The sequence below is a fragment of the Acinonyx jubatus genome, chromosome C2, assembly GCF_027475565.1.
Source record: "Acinonyx jubatus isolate Ajub_Pintada_27869175 chromosome C2, VMU_Ajub_asm_v1.0, whole genome shotgun sequence".
Classification (NCBI taxonomy): Eukaryota; Metazoa; Chordata; class Mammalia; order Carnivora; family Felidae; genus Acinonyx; species Acinonyx jubatus.
Genome location: NC_069384.1, coordinates 120,562,836 through 120,582,787, shown reverse-complemented (window position 1 = coordinate 120,582,787; position 19,952 = coordinate 120,562,836). Strand labels below are relative to the sequence as shown.

At 33.6% G+C, this 19,952-nt stretch overlaps 1 protein-coding gene across 1 annotated transcript in view; it reads left to right on the top strand.

Moving 5' to 3' along the window:
* The window catches only part of SLC25A36 (solute carrier family 25 member 36), a 38,933-nt gene extending 20,424 nt beyond the window's left edge, over window positions 1-18,509 (top strand). Inside the window, exons 4-7 of the mRNA XM_027061726.2 lie at window positions 779-879; window positions 8,633-8,699; window positions 11,574-11,863; window positions 14,355-18,509. Of these exons, the coding sequence (XP_026917527.1) occupies window positions 779-879; window positions 8,633-8,699; window positions 11,574-11,863; window positions 14,355-14,548 (652 nt within the window). The 3' untranslated portion in view covers window positions 14,549-18,509. The remainder of the gene's footprint in view (window positions 1-778; window positions 880-8,632; window positions 8,700-11,573; window positions 11,864-14,354) is intronic.
* Window positions 18,510-19,952: the final 1,443 nt, after the last annotated feature.

The window sequence follows — 19,952 nt, the reverse complement described above, 5'->3', positions numbered from 1 at the left end:
GGGTCAGTTCTACAACCCTCTCCTCACTTAAAAAATGTTATATATATATATATGATATATTATATCTTTATAGTTTATATTAATATAAACTAATTATATTAATTACATATTTAACAATATTTTTTTAAGTGCTCATGCCATATTTACTTAACTCAAGTGTCTTTAATTAAGCTTTACCATTACATAAGCCTTCCAGCCTTATGTGTTTTCCCAATATCAAAATCTTCTACAAATACTTTTTATTTCAGTTGCTGTGAAAGTATTGGGGCTGGGGTAGTGAGTGTCTTTTTGTTAGAGGATGCTTTGCATTTGATTAACTTTACATCAAAGTTTGTCTTTTTCTTTCTTTCTTTTTTTTTTTTTTAATTTTATTTTGAGAGAGAGAGAGAGAGAGAGCATGCAAGTGGGGGAGGGACAGAGAGAATCCCAAGCAGGCTCTGTACCACTGGTATGGAGCCTGATGTGGGGCTCGAACCCATGGACTGAGATCATGACCTGAGCTGAAACCAAGAGTTGGACACTTAACCAACTGAGCCACCAGGCGCCCCAGAAGTTTGTCTTTTTCTTAATGAGTCATTGTAAGAAGTACTTCAGGATCTTCACGGAAAAAATACAGAAATTATAGAAATAATATAGAAATTAACCTGAGGTTATGTGAGACTTGGCTAAGACTTTGTTTTTAGATTTCTCTAAAATTATAAAGATTAATTTACTTGTCATTTAAATCTTATGAATTTAAGCAACATGCTTGTTGATAAAGTTTAAATCTTTATTTTAGAGCAATATACTTTGCTGCTTATTCAAACTGCAAGGAAAAGTTGAATGATATATTTGATCCGGATTCTACCCAGGTACACATGATTTCTGCTGCAATGGCAGGTATGAATATCTAATATTAAAAGGCAAAAAAGTTTCTAAAAGCTAGAGACTTAATACTGAATTACGATGAATTTACATTGTACATTTGTACTTTTAAGACAATGTTCTCTTCATTGATTAGCATCTACAAGCATAATTCTTAAATTTATTAGTATATAGTAAATTTCATCAGGAGGTATACGTAAAATCTGATACCAGTTGGCATTTTTGTAATTAGGTTTGTGATAGCATACAGGTAATATAATATTTACATTGTCTTGTGTAGTCCACTGTATATTTAGTGATCATTTTTAACAGTTTAAAGAATCCAACCATAATTACATATAAATAAGTTATGGAGCTGTAATTTACTCTTCTCTCCTCAATTTCTGTTAGTGCCTTTTCCCTTTTTGCTGCATGTTTTGGCTTCTGTCTGAAATGTGCCGGCAGTTCTTGGTAAAGTATTCATTTTGTCCTGTGCTCAAATGCTGAAGTTTTTGTGATGTATTATTGATAACTAAGAGTCACTAATTTATGTATTTTGAAATATATGTTTAGCACTCCATATAAATCACACTAGATAGCACTTGAAATTTAGGCAACGGCTATGTGTACATGCCTGCTGTAGAAATGTTTTCCAGGGACTCTTCTATCATTATTATTGGGTATATATGATTCTGAATCAAAGCAGCTAGTTCTGGGCCTCTGCACTGCCTTAAAGATAAACTAGGAGATTCATTTGACTTGTCTGGTTTTGGAATCATTTGTTGCAATGCGTGTTAGACAAAGCCACGACCTTTGTTTGGTTCATTCTCTGCAGTTTTCTGAGATTCATTGCGTATTTAACCATACCTCATGTTTTCAAATTATACTATGACTTTATTAAGCAGATTATGACTACTTTCATCAACTGTTGAGCAGTAAATGGAGTGTCAATTATGTGTTTAATGAGTGCTTTAAACTGTTAACCATTTTCTGTTTAGAAATAAATTGGATCAATTTGAACCACATACTTTAACAAACTAAGTGTAAGTTGGAAATAACTAATTTCTGAAAGGTCAATAGCCATAATAATCTACCATATACTTTACAATTATTCTCAAGTCTTTTTATACTTGGTAATTGTTGACTGACTTGTTGAAGTTTTAAAGCTGGAAGGAAAAACCTTAGAGGTCAAGGTAGTAAACTACTCTTATTTACCCATGAGGAGAGATCTTGGGCAAGTTACACAGTTTGTATGAACCTCTCTTACCTTATCCTAGGGATGTAGATTGCGCTACAAAGATTTGGATTTTGAGAATTAGTTCTTTAATACCATAGAGATCATCTAGTTACAACCAGAATTTTTTTTAATGTACTTTTTTATAGATGTTGAATATGAATAGAAATGATTTTCCCTCTACAAATTTGAGTGGTATAAGGTAAAAGTTAGTGGCTAATTTCAAATTATATAACCACTGTAATAGGATCTTTAAGAATGTATTTCTGGATTACCAGTGTTTATGTTTTTGTTTTTTAAACCCAGAAAATTATTAAAGAAATGTTAATCTTTCTTTTTTTTGTTTTGTTTTGGAAGACTTGAAGTCAAGAAAGTAGATGAGTGGTCATTTTTATTTGAGGATAGTTGTTATATATTCAGTGGTGCAAATTTAGGGTTTCAGAATATCTTGATTCCCAATGGAACATCTTTTTTCATTAGGATAGCTCATCAGAATTTATTACTATTTTTGTATCATGTTGCAAAGAATTTCAGTGGAATTGTCATTTTGTACTTTTTTCTCAAATGTGTACAAATGTCAACTCATAGTTTTATATCTATACGTTGATAAGATTTTCCAACTTGAATTCCTTGAGTTTTTGTAAATTGATGGTCCTATTGTTCAGAGATTATTACACTATATACTTATTGTGTAATTTGCAAATACTTCTTCCATTTGTTTACAGTTACATTTTTCTGAGAATTGTGCTTTCAGAGCTTCCTCGCACTATTCATGAGCATTAACACTTAGCTTCGCAGTTTTTATACATAACTACATGGTTGGTGAAACTGAATGGTCCCTGTGCAGACTCATTAAGGGAGCCTTTTGCCCCCTTCATTCTTGAAATAATCTAGACCAGATTGCTCTGGTTTTTCCTCAGCATTACTTTTAGAAGTCTTCTAAATATGAATTGGGGGTACAAAGTGCTTAGAGGCAGTCATGTGAAAAAATTGTTTTTTAACTGGCTATTAAAAAAAATGCTAACCTTGTCATATTAGTATCAAAAAGTGCACTAAAATAGACTGTAATGATATTGCCTGCAAGATTTTGCCACATCAAACAAAACATTAAGGATTTACTAGTAGACCTTGTATGTAATTTTTATTCCAGGTAGCGTGTTGATTTTGTATTTTATCCTCATGAACTCAAGTGTTCAGATAGTAAAACTTTTTTCTCAAAATGACAGTTAATTTAAGGTGGATCTTATTCTGGCTTTAGTGTTTCAAGAGAAGACTATAGGAATTTATAAACCTAAATCTGGAGGTATAAATTAAAAAATTATTTCCAATTGGAAGGCTATTTAATCAAATTAAGTATTGTTGAGTCTTTATGTTTTACCTGTTTTTTTTCCCTTCCCTACATGTAACCTTTATCAGATTGAGAGTATTTATTTCGTTGAGGTTATTTGTATGTTTTTGTTTAAATGAACTTGCTTATCTCTATGCATATCCCTAGACACAAGTATGCATACAAAAAATAGTATTGTTTCTTTATAGTGATTCCTAATTTTCAAAAGTTTTTATCTGGAATATATATGCTTTTCTATACAACATTACAGATTTAAATGAAAAGAATTCTGATTTTTATTGGATTAGATATTCAAACATTATCACTATATTTTTAAAATACTAGTAATGTAATCATTTGTCATTTATAGCCTACCTTATGGGTCTTATTTGCTTTTATTTAGCATTCACTGTTATTTTTCAAGATACATCTTTCTATCTGACTTAGTTTATTATTAAAGATTAAGTTTTACTCATTACAAAGAAATTTTGTCTTGCCTATATAAAATATATTTTTTAATATTTTTCCATGGCAGTTTATTCAGCCAAATGGATATTTAGACAGATGTTTTGTGTGTTTGTATGTAAACATTCTTCCTGTTTTTTGTTTTGTAGAACACAAGAAATTAAATATAAAATAATCCAAAATATTCCATAAAAATGGATGTGCAATATTATTGGCCATAGTGCAAAGGTGAAAGGTATTATTCTAGCAACATATGCTTTATTTTATTTTAAAAAATTATAAATTATTACAAAATGTTACTTGAATATTCTGGGTTCTTTTTTAAGATTTACTAAGCAAAAAGGATTTACTAAGTAAGCTGATGGTTAAAGTATAGAACATTGTGATTTCACCTCTGATGGTAGATAACTATGATTAGAAAATGGGATATGATAATCCCTTCTAAATATTTTCTTAGATTCCCCATTGACAAGGTTAGCATTTTTTTTCTTTAAGGCAAAATTCATCTTTTAGGTAAGTATTTGGACTCTGAAACTGCTGCAGATGGCAGAATTTTCAGTACTCGGTGCATTTTTTTAAAAAAATTTATGGCCCATTCTGATATTCCTTTTTGTTTTTTAACTTAAAATTTTCAAAAAAGTTAGATCTCACAGTAAATATTTCTGAAATCCTTCCAATGGGATTCATTTTGTACACATGTTTCTGATGAGGTCACTGCTTGTTGTTATGATACAGAAAAGCCTGTGTCTATTTTAGGCATTTACTGTACATTTCTCCCGAGAAAAGAGTGAGATCGTGTCATCTCATGCTCCCCATCCGCAGGTCACTTCCTGTAGAAATATGGACTAACTTAAACCTCGTGAGTACTGATCTGAGCATCTCTTGCAGCCTCTAGTTTTAAGAAACACACCCTGGGAATTTATGATAGCTATGGAATTAATAGAAGGCGGGAAGAACTTTTATTTCCTGAATTTGTGTGTGCGTTCTGAGTATTTTATAAAACTTTAATTCTGATCCCTTTATACTATTCCTTCTAGAAGGAAGAATGGGGTAATTTTTCAGTCATCGTGTAATAAAAGCCTGGGGTCTTCAGCTTGGCCATAATAGCCTTGACCTCCAAAGAATTTGATGACAGTATTTAAGATAAACATAGTTGTAAAGGTATACCATCCTACAGCTTTCAGGAAAAATAATAGTTCTCTTTGCTTAGCATAACATATATTAAAAGTCTAATACAGTGCTCTCTATTCTCTTGTCTGTTGATACTTACTAGCTTTCTACTTCCTTGCAAAAATAATCTATCTACATTACTTTCCAATAAATGCAGGTTAAGAATATGTGGGATCTAAGCTGTTTTAGTTTTAATTGGGTTTTTTTTTCTTATAATTTTAATGTATTTTTCTTAGAAGGTTAGGTGGGCTTTGTTCTTACAGAACTTGATGAAATAAAAAGTACAGAAAATGCAATACTACAGGTATCACTCACTTAATGAAATAGACATTTTCAGCAAGTTTCCTATAAGCAGGATTTCTCTTAATCTGGTTTACATTATCAAATGGAGTGTTAGATGAAGCAGAACTCTAAAAGTTGCATTTTGAAAATTTTAAACATTTTTCTAATAATATTCTAACTGTACTACTATACATACTAACTATAACAGTATGGCCATTACATTGCCACTTTGCTTTAACTGACTAGAGCAATATTAATTCTTATTACCTTACAAGTAGATCCTTCAGATACCTCTTAATGTTTAACAGGTACTCAGAATATTAATATGAACTAGCATATTACCAAAATTTCACAAAATTTAAATGCCAAAATAAAAAGCTACAGTAAATATCTAAACTTCAGGGATTATTCCCAGTATCTTTGTCTTAGAAGTAGGAAGATCTGTTTAGCTTTGGCTGTTGGCGAACTTCAAATTGCCCTACCATGTATAATTCTAAGTTGGTGACAGATTTTTGTTTCTTCCCACTTCTTTCATTTCTTGAACTAATAGACTATGTTTTTATAGATTTAATTAGCCTAATATCTAGTTAGTTTAATAAAGTGTGGTTAAGAGAATGTAATAGCATCAAATTCCAGGACTAGAATTTTAACTATGGTAAGGCCAATAGCTAAAAAGCTGTGCATTATGCCTAGATTCTGTCTAATGGTTCGCCAGCATTTAGGCTAGTGTCTTTATTAAGATCTGGCTTTTTATTGGGGGACTTGAGCCAGAACAACTCTAGTTAAAGTACAAGTTACTGATAGTAGCAGTTATAGAGGGATAAGATGGCAGCACTCTCTTACCTGAATTTTAATGTGTCCTGTTCTATAGATCAATTTGTATCTGGAAATGAATTTTAGTTAAGTGAGAAATACCTGTTGTTTGCGCCCTATCATTGTTCATTAGTGTGTACAGAATAATTTAAAATTTTATTCACTGATATTTAAAAATTAATTTCTAGTAATAATTAAATGCAACATTTTAAAGTTTACATATGGTATTTTTTTCAGCTTTTAATTGAGGAATTTTGTGACTTGGGAGAGTATCAAGTTTGGGTACTAAGTTTATTTTTTAAAATACAACTAATATTAAAAAAACTTTGCTCATATTTACAAATAAAGTATAATAGATTGAATGAGATTTTTACCTAGACAGGTAAAAGTTCGGCATAAGGATTCCCAGTTTTAGGCTTTCAAAATTTAATGAAAAGCAAATATTTTTTCTTAATTTCCACAGGATAATTAATAAAGGCTATTGTGAATAATGCAGAATATTTTGTTGCCTTGTGCAGCTTTGTGGGCTTTTACTAATAAACCCCCTAATATTGCTATACAGATATTTAGCTAATAATAACTATTTAAGTTAAAAAACAAAGAATCATCAATTTAGGGGTATGGCCAGAATACTGTCAGGTGCACATTTACTTTAAAATATAATTTGAATGTATTTAGTTTGAGTTTTTCACTTAGGAAAATGAGAGTCAAGAAAAGAAAAAAAATTCTTTTAACTTTATTCTCTTTTAAGCTGGAACATGCAAGAAAAATCTTTCCAGAATATTTAAACTGATCTAACAGGGTCATATTTTTCTTCTCTTTTCCTTTTCTAAGAATTTATATATGAAAAGAAACTCTTATTTATTAAAAATGCTCCTGACAGCTGGTCCAACACTTTAAATTTTTATTATTTTAATACTGGCACATAGAAAATTGTTTCCATACTAGTTTTATACATATGTATGCAGTATTAAAAGCACTAAAGAGAAATGGAGACTATAGAACTATTTAGAAAATTGGGCAAGTTATCAAACCAAATTTCTATTCCATTTATCATGTTTTATAAATAGATTCAATTTTAAGCATCTTTTTGTGAGACATCTGGCTATTTCTACGGTGTTAAAACAGTGGATTAAGGGAATAACGTTTGAGTTAGCTAACTGTCTGACATTATGGTAGGGAAAAGAACCTATGAGACTAAATACTACTTTGTACAATTTAGTAAAATTATTTTGCATTTTAGGTATACCCATAGTAACTTCAAAAGCCAAGGAAGGATAATGATTGGTTCTGCAGTATATGTTAACTTAGAAACCAAAATTATTTTTAAGTACACCCCAGCATTTTTCTTTCTGAATTCACTTTACTCACATTAAATGTGCTGGTTATATTCCACCTTTCTAAAAGCTAGTTGATAATATTAAAACAGTTAAGATCCTTAGACATTTCTGCATGTAAGTTTCACTGGATTTAAAGGCCAGTTGAATAAATCTAGCTTGATAGAAGTAGTTCTGTGAGGTTTCTGTAGTGATCTTCAGTGTTCACAAGCAATAGATCAAAGCCCTGTTTTATAAAGATGAAGCAATCTTCATAAATTCCTGTTTTCAAGATGACATTTCATGGGCTATTTTTCAGTAATAGTAGGAAGATAGCAAGTAAAAGATACGCAATAGTCTAGAGACCCTGTTCCAGAAATGTTAATTTACTAACTAGAATGAGCCATCTTAGGTGACCACCCTCTGCACTGATAATATATAGTACTTAAGTTTTAAAGTAAGTTAGAACTACCTTCTACTCTGAGTTTCTCTCTTAAGTGTCTATAAGTGAGAGGGAAGTTTCAGTTTGTTACTTTTCGAACTTTTGAGTTTTTGTATGTGTTTAAGTGGATGAAAAATAGATCTTTTCCTATTAACCCTAACAGAAACCTTACTTCTGTGATACCATTATTTTAACAGTATTAGTGAGCATATGTTTATATAAAGCATTCATAAGGGCAAACAACAGTCCTGTTATACAGCCCCATTAAGATCATATATAGTAAATGCTGGCCTTTAGGTAGAATCCACTTTTAAGATAGGGAATTGTGATTTAAGGATGTCAAGTAGCTGTTGTAGAGCTTGCATGCTAAAAAGCCCTAGAATATACCAAATTTCTATTAGGTTTGTCTGTAAACATGGGGTTTTAAATTTAGCGTAGAGTGTAGATGGGTACCCCAGAGAATATTCTGAATATGGTGGGAGAGGAATTTATATATAATCAGAATTTGCTCTTAAAAGAATTGTTTAGTTACGGTCAGAATTTGAGAATGTAGATTGGAAATAAACTACAAACGTTCATGATTATATGGGTTTGTAAAATAAAAGTGTAAAGTATACATCACTTAATAGTTTAAATATTTATTATGCATTTTCTTTAATGTAGATTTATATACTATTTAAAACCTTTAACTTAATAGTTCTTCATTTTTACCAGAGTTCATTTTAAACATGTTTGTTTAGGTTTTACTGCAATCACAGCGACCAACCCCATTTGGCTTGTAAAGACTCGGTTACAGCTCGATGCAAGGTATGTTAATTCATTAAAACAAAATTAAAGTTGGTTTCAACTAATTTTTTCCTATAAATTTATATGTGAGATTTCAGTGCCATGTATCTAACTATGTTTTTCCCTTTTTTGGCTGCTGAATTTGTTTTTTTGTTTGGTTTTTGAAACTTGGGTCTGCCATCAGAAGCAAAAGAGATATATATAATAGTTGGCAATATGACACTTGCTAAGGAAGAATGTAGATTATGTGTTTCTATTTATGTACTTATTTATTTGCTTGCTTGCTTATTTTCTTATTATTTTATTTCTTGAGAGTGCACCTGAGAGCAGGAGAGAGGCAGAGGGAGAGAGAGATTCTTAAGCGGGCTCCACGCCTAATGCAGGGTTTGATCTCACGACCCTGAGATCATGACCTAGCTGAAATCAAGAGTCAGGAGCTCAACTAACTGAGCCACCCAGGTGCCCCTGTGTGTTGTGTTTTTAAATAAAAGGAAAAAGAATATATATTAATCTAGGCCAAGCAGTGATAGTTTCACTACATGAATGATTATAATCAACCACCCAACAGTTAACCAACAGGATCAACTGGTCTAGACTGAATCTTTGAGGAGCATTGCTCAAATTTAGTAGCCTTATGTACAGAGAGGCCTGGCATGGGATTTAGCTCTCATATATTCATAGACTTGATCTGTTACCACTGACCACTTTATGGTAGCACAATTCATTCATTTGATCTATGTTGAGCAGATACTGCTGTGTTCTAGGGATATACCAAGAGACATTGGGGACCAACGTTAGGTGGAATAGTTAGGGAGTGTTGCTTTGAGCCCATTTTTAAGCAGAGGCAGTGGTCTGTGCAAACCTCATAGGTCTTGAGGTTAGGGCCTCTGGTGTGTTCTGGGAACTGAGCAAAGGCCAGAAGCAGTGCAGTTTAGAGTCTTGCCATGTCAATTCCTGTTGGTCTTTTGTATGGACGATAGGAAAAATAATACTTTTATGGAGAGATGATCCTATTGGTGTATTATAATAATAATAATGAGACTTTTGAAACTTTCAGCCTTTCTGAAGTAGACTATAACAAATTTCTACCTTTTTTACATTTTATGGCATGGGAAAGTAGTGTTATATCTCATAGACTATAAATAAAACTGATCTGAGAAATCATTAATAATTTATCTGTTGTTTGCATTTTATCATGTTGAACTGTATGCTATTTGGAGACTTGAAATAGCTCTAATTCTTGTTTCATCTGAATAATTTTTAATGAAATCCTAAATGGTGAAGCAAAACTCAAAGTTTATTTCTTTTTTTTTTTATGTTTATTTATTTTTGAGACAGAGAGAGACAGAGTGAGAGTGGGGAAGGGGCAGAGAGAGGGAGACACAGCATCCGAAACAGGCTCCAGGCTCTGAGCTGTCAGCACAGAGCCCGATGCGGGGCTCGAACCCACAAACTGTGAGATAATGACCTGAGCCGAAGTCGGACACTTAACTGACTGAGCCACCCAGGTGCCCCTCAAAGTTTATTTCTTAAAGCTAAGAGATCTGAAAAGTAGTGGCAGCTAAAACAACCCAAAGGTTAAAGAAATGTGAGATGCCGGTCCATATTATACTACCATAAGCTACCAGGGGTATACTGCAGGATGTTATAAGGTGGATCTGTAGGGGGTCCTGAGAAAAGTATGGCTTAAAACTCTTTATTATTTTTTTCACTTCTAATTTTAACACACAACAGCACAAGTTCTTAGGCTTGGGGGTGGTGGGGAATGGGGTGGGTTTGGGGTAATAGTGAAAGGCTGGTTTGAGGATGCTCATTTATAACTGAGATCAAGAACAGGGCCGATGTGTTTGTATATTACCCTTTGGACTTGTAGCATTTTAACTTCTTGTGAAGAAGTCTCTGATGGCAGAAACTGATTACAATTGGTTGTATGGATCACTCAACTGAGAAAGTATTCATACAGTGTCATTAGTTGAGGACAGTCATTAGCTCTAAACAATAATTAGTTCATAAAACTGGAGGAATCTGTAGGTTATCAGGTGGGTATCTTAATTGTGTTTTTATTTTATGTCTGAAACAGGCTGTATTAATTTATAAATAGGTAAATTTTCTATTTTTTTCCCTGTAGGTAGCATTTAAACCCATTTCTTATAGGTAAGGTTTTATTGGGAGAATCATAGTATAAAGTAATATTTTTACAAACTCAAAATTGTATATGTGTAAGAGTAAATGCTGTGCCATTAAGTAGCACTAAGGAAGTTTTATTGGACACAGTACTCAATAACTACTTGATAACTATAGAGATCCTCATTCACTTTTCACCATGATACTGGCTGTTGCCTTAAAAGGATCATAGGAAATTTGACTTTAATTCACATAGTCATTTTTAGGGAAGAACTGAGTGGGTTTGGAAGAATCCCTCAGACGTACAGATACTAGATTAATTGTACTTGCTTTATGATACACTGTAATCACTGGGGTCTCAATCACTCTTTTATGTTATTAAGTCCGAAGAAATCTTCTCATTTGAACTGGATTCAATGTGATGTGATGGTTTGTTTTATCTTGAGCTGCAGTCACAGCATATTGGGACTAAAGGATTTTGTTGCTTATCCCTACAATACAAACTTCAATGAGCACATGAAACTGAAGATTTAATATACTCTATTTTGCATTTGTAAAAGAAAGTATTTACATGTTACCCATCTAATATGACAAAGTTCAGGCAGAAGAATAGGAAATCTAAAATGAATGTTTTAAAATTTTGGTTTCACTTCTTCATGAGTTACAGGGGATCATTCTATACTGGAATGGCAGATTTCATCTATACTTTATTTACCTTATTTAAAAACCTATACTACTTTATTAATAAGATTTTTCCTTTTTGCTTTTCAGGAACCGTGGGGAAAAACGAATGGGCGCTTTTGAATGTATTCGTAAAGTGTATCAGACAGATGGACTTAAAGGATTTTATAGGGGCATGTCTGCTTCATATGCTGGCATATCAGAGACTGTTATCCATTTTGTTATTTATGAAAGTATTAAGCAAAAACTACTGGAATATAAGATTGCTTCTACAATGGAAAATGATGAAGAGTCTGTAAAAGAAGCATCAGATTTTGTGGGAATGATGCTAGCTGCTGCCACCTCAAAAACTTGTGCCACAACTATAGCATATCCACATGGTAAGAGGTGTTTGAGTTTATAGGAGTAAAATTCTATTAATTTAGAAATTTTCCTGTGTCAGCCAATGGCCCACTTATTAGCACATTTATAATTTTATTGAATTCCAGTAAAACAATATATGGTTTCCTAGGAGTTCATCATAATGGGATTAAATCTGTAAGTAACGGTTTTAATTGGTCAGTATATATTATAGTAGCATGGTGGTGATTTAGCATGGGCTTTGGATAGTCACATTTCAGCCCAGAGTCTGTCAGATTATAGCCAGGTGACTTTTGGGAAAGTTTCTTTAAATTAAAAAAAACTATGGATACGGTTATGGTATGCTAGATACTTTTATACATTAGTGCTAATCTACAAGAAAATTTCTGTGAAGTACTTAACCGTCTCTGTTGAAGTCTAAGCATGCTAATACGTACCCAGAATTTGTCTTTATTTTCAAATGGGAAACAAGAAATGTTAAGATTGAGTTGTCCAAGGTCACACAGCTTACTCAGATCACATACCTTTTTTAGTGGAGGAGCCCAAATTTGAAATTGGGTCTGTAATCCCAAAGGCCAGCCTATTTTACATTATTTCATGTTGGCAAATAAGTATATATGATTTATTTCTCTCTGAAGTTTTACAGTATTAGCGTATTTCATTAATAGATAACAAAATTACTTAAAAATTCGTCTTGCGATGTGCTGAGGGTTTGGGGGTTTTTTTGTAATTTTTATTGTTTTGTTTAAAGGTAGCCTTTGATTTTGTTGTTTGGGGTTTGTTTTGCTTCAGGATTATTTTTGTTCATTTATTTTTGAGAGAGAGAGACACAGAATCCAAAGCAGGCTCTAGGCTCTGAGCTGTCAGAACGCATGAGCTATGAGATCATGACCTGAGCTGAAGTAGGATGCTTAACCGACTGAGCCACCCAGGTGCCCTTTTAAGGTGTTATTTTTTAAGTAATCTCTGTACCCAGTATGGGGCTGGAACTCACAACCCCAAGATCAAGAATTGCATGCTCCACTGACTGACCCAGCCTGGCACCCCCGCTTTGGCATTTTAATCTAAATGCTTCACTCTTGTTACACTGATGAGCATTTAGCTTCACCCTTGTGAAGCTAAAGCCCTGTAATAAAGCTGTATCAAGATAAATGAAACAGGGCTATGAGTAAAATGAGAATTTTACTCGTAAGATGTAATTTACGAGTAAAACCAAGTCTAACCAATTTGCACTGTGAAGTTCTCTCAGTTTCCTGAGGGAAGTTCCTAACTTCTTTCTTTAAGAGAAGTCAAAAGAGGACAGTATCAGCATTGTTTAGGTTCTGGCTCCTATGGGATGCCTAGAACCATGGCCTGCTAAGGTGAGAGACAGAATTTTAGAATTGTAAGCACCCTGTTCCTTCCAGTGAGAGGACGTCACTACAAGAAGAGGTAATTTATAAATAGTATTTTGGAGTGGAATATGTAAATGGCATTAATTTTTAAGAGAGGACACAAGAGATTTCAGATATTCACATTTGCAGTGAAAATGTCTCTAGGCCATTTCCCTCAGACCCATCAGGAGTAGTGTGTTGGAAAAACAGACTCTTCAGTAGAGAGCTCTGAATTCTTGTCCCAGCCTCTCAACTGACTAAAACCTCTCAGCAGTCCTGATTCCTCATCTTTCAAAACTAAGAAATACGGACTAACTATACGTAATCTTTTAGATTTCTTAGAGCTCTAAAACTTTATAATTTTTGCTTAGTTGCTTCCCAGATGGAACCTTTCAGCTGATTGGCTAGTATTTTGAACATATCCAGCCTCATGAACATGAAATTTCATGTTGGCATTTGTGGACCAAATAGATTAGTTGTGGTGAATAGATTAGTTGTTCTATTTTTTCATTGTAGGGTCCACTTAAAATCTTTTCTGTCACTATATCTTTGTGTATTCGTCCTTGATACCACCTACATTCCTTTTCCTGTCTCTTTACCTTTTTCTTACAAAATCTATTCTCCCCTTTGTCTATATTAGTATACAACTGATACTTTTGTTTTATTCTTTAACCATTAAGGAACCTGTTATAATTACCACTTACTACTAGTGATTTTAGCCAGCTGACTTAGAAGTTTGGTGTTACTGGGGCGCCTGGGTGGCTCAGTTGGTTGGGTGTCCGACTTGGGCTCAGGTCATGATCTCACGGTCTGTGAGTTTGAGCCCCGCGTCAGGCTCTGTGCTGACAGCTCAGAGCCTGGAGCCTGCTTCGGGCTCTGTGTCTCCTTCTCTCTCTGCCTCTTACGCTCTGTCTCTGTCTCTCTCAAAAATAAATAAACATTAAAAAAAAAAATTTTTTTTTTAAATAAAAAAAGTTTGGTGTTACTCTAATGTAACCAATTTCAATCAGTTACTCATTAAAAGTCACTCCTTATCCGAAGTGTACACTTAAAAGACTGGTAAATGGGATATGCTCAGCATTAGGAGGGTATAAAGATATCACTAATGTTTTAAAATGACTTTTTCTCCCCTAAACAGAAGTCGTAAGAACAAGACTACGTGAAGAGGGAACAAAATATAGATCTTTTTTTCAGACACTGTCTTTGGTTGTTCAAGAAGAAGGTTATGGGTCTCTTTACCGTGGTCTAACAACTCATCTGGTGAGACAGATTCCAAACACAGCCATTATGATGGCCACCTATGAATTAGTGGTCTACCTTCTCAATGGATAGCAACTTCAGGCTGCTGTATACTATGAAGAGGGAAGACCAAAAGATGACAGTGGACCATGCAGTATCGAAGCCAGCATGGTGGACAGAAGAAAATAGTTTGGGAACATGTAACTATGCCTAAGGGAAAGTTTGGTTGTAGGAATTAAAGTAATCATAATAACCGCATTACTTGGTCTTTTCAGTAATGTGAAAAAAACCTAGGCTGCCCAAGAAAAAGCCTTTAGAAGCACTACTTCCTCCAAATTGCCATTTTCTCTACCATGTCCATGGGACATAGTTGCATTTTGTTGATTTATGGCACAATATAGTGTTTATTCCATGAGCACTTTTCAGTCTTCTAATAAAGCCATCCATAATTATATAAATATTGTAACTATCCAAAGATAGTATTGACAGTCATAAATGTCTTACCTCTGGCTTCTGTGTAATTTCTGTAAAATTGTAAAATAACAATAAGTGAGATCCTTAGTATTGTTTTCACATTTCCTTGAGAGGATCTGGAGTATTTTAAAGTTAATTATTTGGCATTATTCATCACTAGTTTTGACAGCTAATGAAATAGTATCTAAATATCTTGCGTATTTTTAGCTTTAAAATGTTTTGGTTTCCACTGCTAACAGGAACATGATGTTTAGCAAAATGTGGACCCTTAAATTGTTTGTTAACATATCAAATTCAGTGGTAATAGTTTGGGACAGAAAAAACCAGTAAAATGTTGATTCTTGGCCATTTCAATAACTTGAGCGTGTCCTCCGATCTTTTCTATCTTTATGATACGTGAATGACTTCAGTTGTCTTTTCAGTGGTTTATTAGTTATGGACTTAAATTATCATCTGTCATACCTAGGTATTATTTTCTTAAAGTGGAAAAAATTTACCACTTCTGAATCTTCTCCATTAGGAATTTGAACCTTTGAATTATTTCCAGATGATCAATATAAATTGCATTTATTTTGTAGAGAAAATGGTAATTTTCAGCTTTGCTGTAATAGGTTTTTTTTTTTTTTAAGGTGGCATTATAAATATCTGGGGCAGTATAAACATCGAAGAGGGGCCCTTTGCCATCTGATCGAACAGGTGGTGATCCTAATTGACTTACAATTTTGTAAATGAACAAACTGCTTTTGACAAGAAATGTATGCTATCCTAATTTCTTGAATGGTAAATCATAGAAAGATTCAAGTTAATTCAGATTCAGTGTGCTAACAGGATATAGCTTTTACATTTTGCTGTTGAGTTCACCTGTACCTCTTAATACTTAAATGTATTATATGTATGGCCTTTATGAAGATGTTTGCTATAATTCTGTTAAGAGACTTTGCTAATGGATGTTGCTATACTGGTGTATAAAACATCTACAATTAAACTCCAGTGTGGTACTCATTTCAGTATAGATGAACTGTACATTTTGTGCAATGGCTTTATCTTAAGAATGACTCTTTGTGAATGCACTTTGTGGCCTTTTTTGGGGGGGTGGTGGTGGGGTGAGAGTAACAGAGAATTCCACTTTAGGATTATTTTTTTTTAAACATTGGTCATGTATTAGGCAGAAACAGTGTTCAACAAAACATTTTTCTGGGTTTTAGATACAGTGTTTTGGAGATCTTTAATAACATAAATGTTTTACATATTCTATGTACGCTCTAGTGCCCCTAACGTAGAAAATTGTAGCACGTCATTGCAAGCTTACTCTGTTGTCACCAATGAAACACAGTGCCCTCTTAAATTCCTCACCTTCTTAACTCATTATAATCAACAGTAACTGGATGTTTTTGAGGTGCTTTGATTGGAATTTAAAAATATTCCAATCTCTTTGGAGACCAAAGGCAATTTCAGTTTCATTACCTTTGGGATTATTCATACCTTTTATGGTGACTTTTAGCTTTGACATTTATTGTGAGAAACATGCCAAAAAAAAAAGCAACCCAATAATAGGGGGTTCTCACTTAAACCTGTAGAGAAAGTCTCAATCTAGAGTGTTTGCCTTTTCAGGTGCCACTTATACTGCCTAATACAGTGCCATTTGCCTTGTGAAGATGCATAAACATTAGTTGTGCTGAATGTAGGACAGACATTCTCCCTAATCTTAATGATCTCAGTACACCACAGATGATTAAGAATGATCTGAAAACCAGCAGCTAAGGAACATCTTCTTATTTAGCTGTAGCAAATTCATAATAAGTGTCCTTCAAGGATGAACATGTATTCTATTCTGGTTTGTATTTAGCAAGTAAAACTTATGTTGACCTTTAGTGCATTATATTCTGCTATAGAGTATTCTGTATGTACTGGAAGACAAGATGTTAGAGTCTTTTTTACTCTTTTTTTTTTTTTTAATGTTTTTATTTTTTTGAGAGAGAGATTTACAGAGTGTGAGCAGGGGAGGAGCAGAGAGAGAGGAAGACACAGAATCTGAGGCAGGCTCCAGGCTCCCAGCTGTCAGCACAGAGCCCAACACGGGGCTCGAACCCACGAACCGTGAGATCATGACCTGAGCCAAAGTCGGACACTCAACCGACTGAGCCACCCAGGCGCCCCAGATCTTAGAGTCTTAGACTTTGTTTCTTTGTACAACAACTGGAAAGGAGCAGTGAAGTTTTTTGTTTTTTGGTTTTTTTTTTCCCCAAAGCACAATCTGCCATAGTTTACTTTATGTGTGATAGAGATAATTTAAAAAAAAAGACTATATATAAAAGTTGTGTATAAATTTTGTCTCTGAAACATTTCTTTGGAGATTTTTTAATTGATGCAAATGTTTAAAAAGCATACTTAAAGGATTGTTTTTTTTTTTTTTTTAACTTTTCATCTATTTTCTATCAGATGACTTTTTATTTCTAGCATAGAGATAGGCAGCACTCTTCAGACTGGTCTGTACTTTTATTATGCAGTCTTCTCAGAAAATTGAATTGAACTTATTCACGTTAAAGAAGTAGATACTGAAAGATATGCTCATAGAGCACCAGATAGAACTTTGGTACCTGTAGCACATAGACAGGTTGCTAAATCTCAAAGTCCAAATCTGAGAACTACCAACCCTGTGACTGGGGTATAATACAGTGCTTTTAAATCGAGGAAAAAACAAATACTGTATCACCAAAGCTTTGTCTTAATTTTCATTACGTATGTAACTTTGTGGAACCAGCCTTCCTAGATTGGGCCCACAAGTAATTTATTTATAACTTTGAAACTAGGATAGAATATTGTTAGATTAATTCATCCAAGCTTTTGTCTCTTAAAACCTAATGCCCGTTGTGGAGTAGCATTATTGTATTAGGACCAGGTTGTTAAAAATGATGAGTGTTTACTCTTTTACTGGAGTATAAACATGTCAGCATTTTTAGATTGTTTGAAATCACTAAAATACCAATTTGAACTTGAAGGATGTAAGTGCTAGAAATCAATCTATCCCCTTACTCTTCAGCATTGTTCATGCCTATCTTTTGTTGTTTACATGCTCTTCTGCCAGGACTTTAGTACTGTAGGGACCCCTTTTGGCTTAATAAATATAATAGATGAGCCTTTCTGTCTACTGATCATGACTTTAACATTCCTAAGAATAAAGGTATTTCTAAATGAATTAAATTAGAAGGAGTTTTAATTATATGAAGGTGTTTAATACAGTGTGCATTCTGCCCATTCAAGTCTCTTCTCCATCATCCCCTTAGACTTCTTGTTAATCTAAACACTGCTTTTTAGGCTATCCCTTTTAGAAACTGAAAATTCTGGTTTCAGTTTTTACGTTAAAAAACATTTGAATGTGTACCCCTCATATGTGAACAATTATGATCTATTAGTCATAGCTAAATAATCAGCTTCAAAGGAGTTGGTATCTTTTGACCGTTTACGTGAGGTTTGTTATTCTTGCATTTTGTGTACATGGCTGTAAATTATGTGCATTTATTCTATTTATGTTAACTAGCTGAATTTTATTTGAATTGTTAAATTAAAAAATTAAAACATCCTTATGAAAATATGGGGGTTTTTTCCTATAATGTATTCTAATATTATGGTGAGAATGTTATACTTTCTTAGGATTATGTGAAGAACAAAAGTGCATTGCCATTTTCAAGGTGTTAGGCCCCTGTCTGCTAGACGTATAGTGATGTCTCTAGAGGAAACAAAAGGTCAAATAATCGAATTCCCTTGTAGTAAGGTATTTCTGTTCTGCCATATTTTCCACAGGTTTATTGATCTTTAGGTACCATACTTTTTTATGTATCAAAACATCCAGTTTGCAAAATATATCTGAGAAGTTGGAGACCGACTAAGTTATTTGATTGATAACTCCTTGGGTTATAATGATTTTTTTTAACATCATGAATTTTTGTTAGTTTTGGTTTCAGCCTTTCAGAAAGCTAAGAAAAAATTAAAAAGCTGGAAACTTGTTATAATAACCAAATGAATCCATGTATGACAAGTTGCAGCACGTGACACAGATATAAATGTTAATAGTAACTACCCATTTTACATTTTGTCCATTTGTTTAAGTTTTCACGAATTAATAGCAACCATCAAACATCACCTAGTTTTGTAAGTGAGGAAGGAAATCGGACAAATTTGTTGTGTTCCTTTTCTCAAACATAAAACTCAAACCTTTTGATTGCTTTCCACTGAAGACTGAAATAGTGGATGAGGTGAAGACATTGGGAAAATAATAGTTGAGGTTGGTATGACCAGCATATTTTAATAGTGTCCCAGGTTTTATTTATTCATTTATTTGTTCATTTATTAGTGAATAGCAGGAGTTGTAGAGGAAGGAATTTGTGAGTGTGTGATTTCTTGAGGTTCAGGTATGACCTTCATACAACCGATAAACTCAGGCAAGAAAGCAAGATGTAGTTAAATGGTTTCCTTTATTTTCCTGATTTTCTTGCATTGCACAAACCAGCTGACTATCTTAATATGTGGAATCAATTCAGTAATTTTAAGTTCATAGAGTGTGCTCTTTATACAGTGATTTCATGAAGTTTTCCAACAGCCTAGAGATTGGGTGAATACCCAAGTGATAATTAGGGGGAAATCAGTCACAATGGGTTTTTTTTTTACTTGGTGTTGTTCTGAGTTTTAGTTCTATGTTTATTTACTACACTAGAGTCTTCAGTAGCATTTGGGACGACACAGAGGTGATCAGCAAAACAAAAACCCTTCATTTAGAGTAAAGACCTACGGGGATTGGCTCAGAATGAAACCTACTGGGGGATAATAAGAAATAGAGCTATTTACAGTTTACTGTTCTTGAAGCTGATCTACATAGATTACATCCTGAGGCTACTGAGAACCGTTGGATTTTTTTTTTCCCCCAAAGCATTTGTGTAACAACAGCAAGTCAGACACTAGGTTCATTGGGTGTTAGGGTATGTCCTATGTTCTCTGGAAGTGTTATGGCAATTAATTCTTTTAGAAA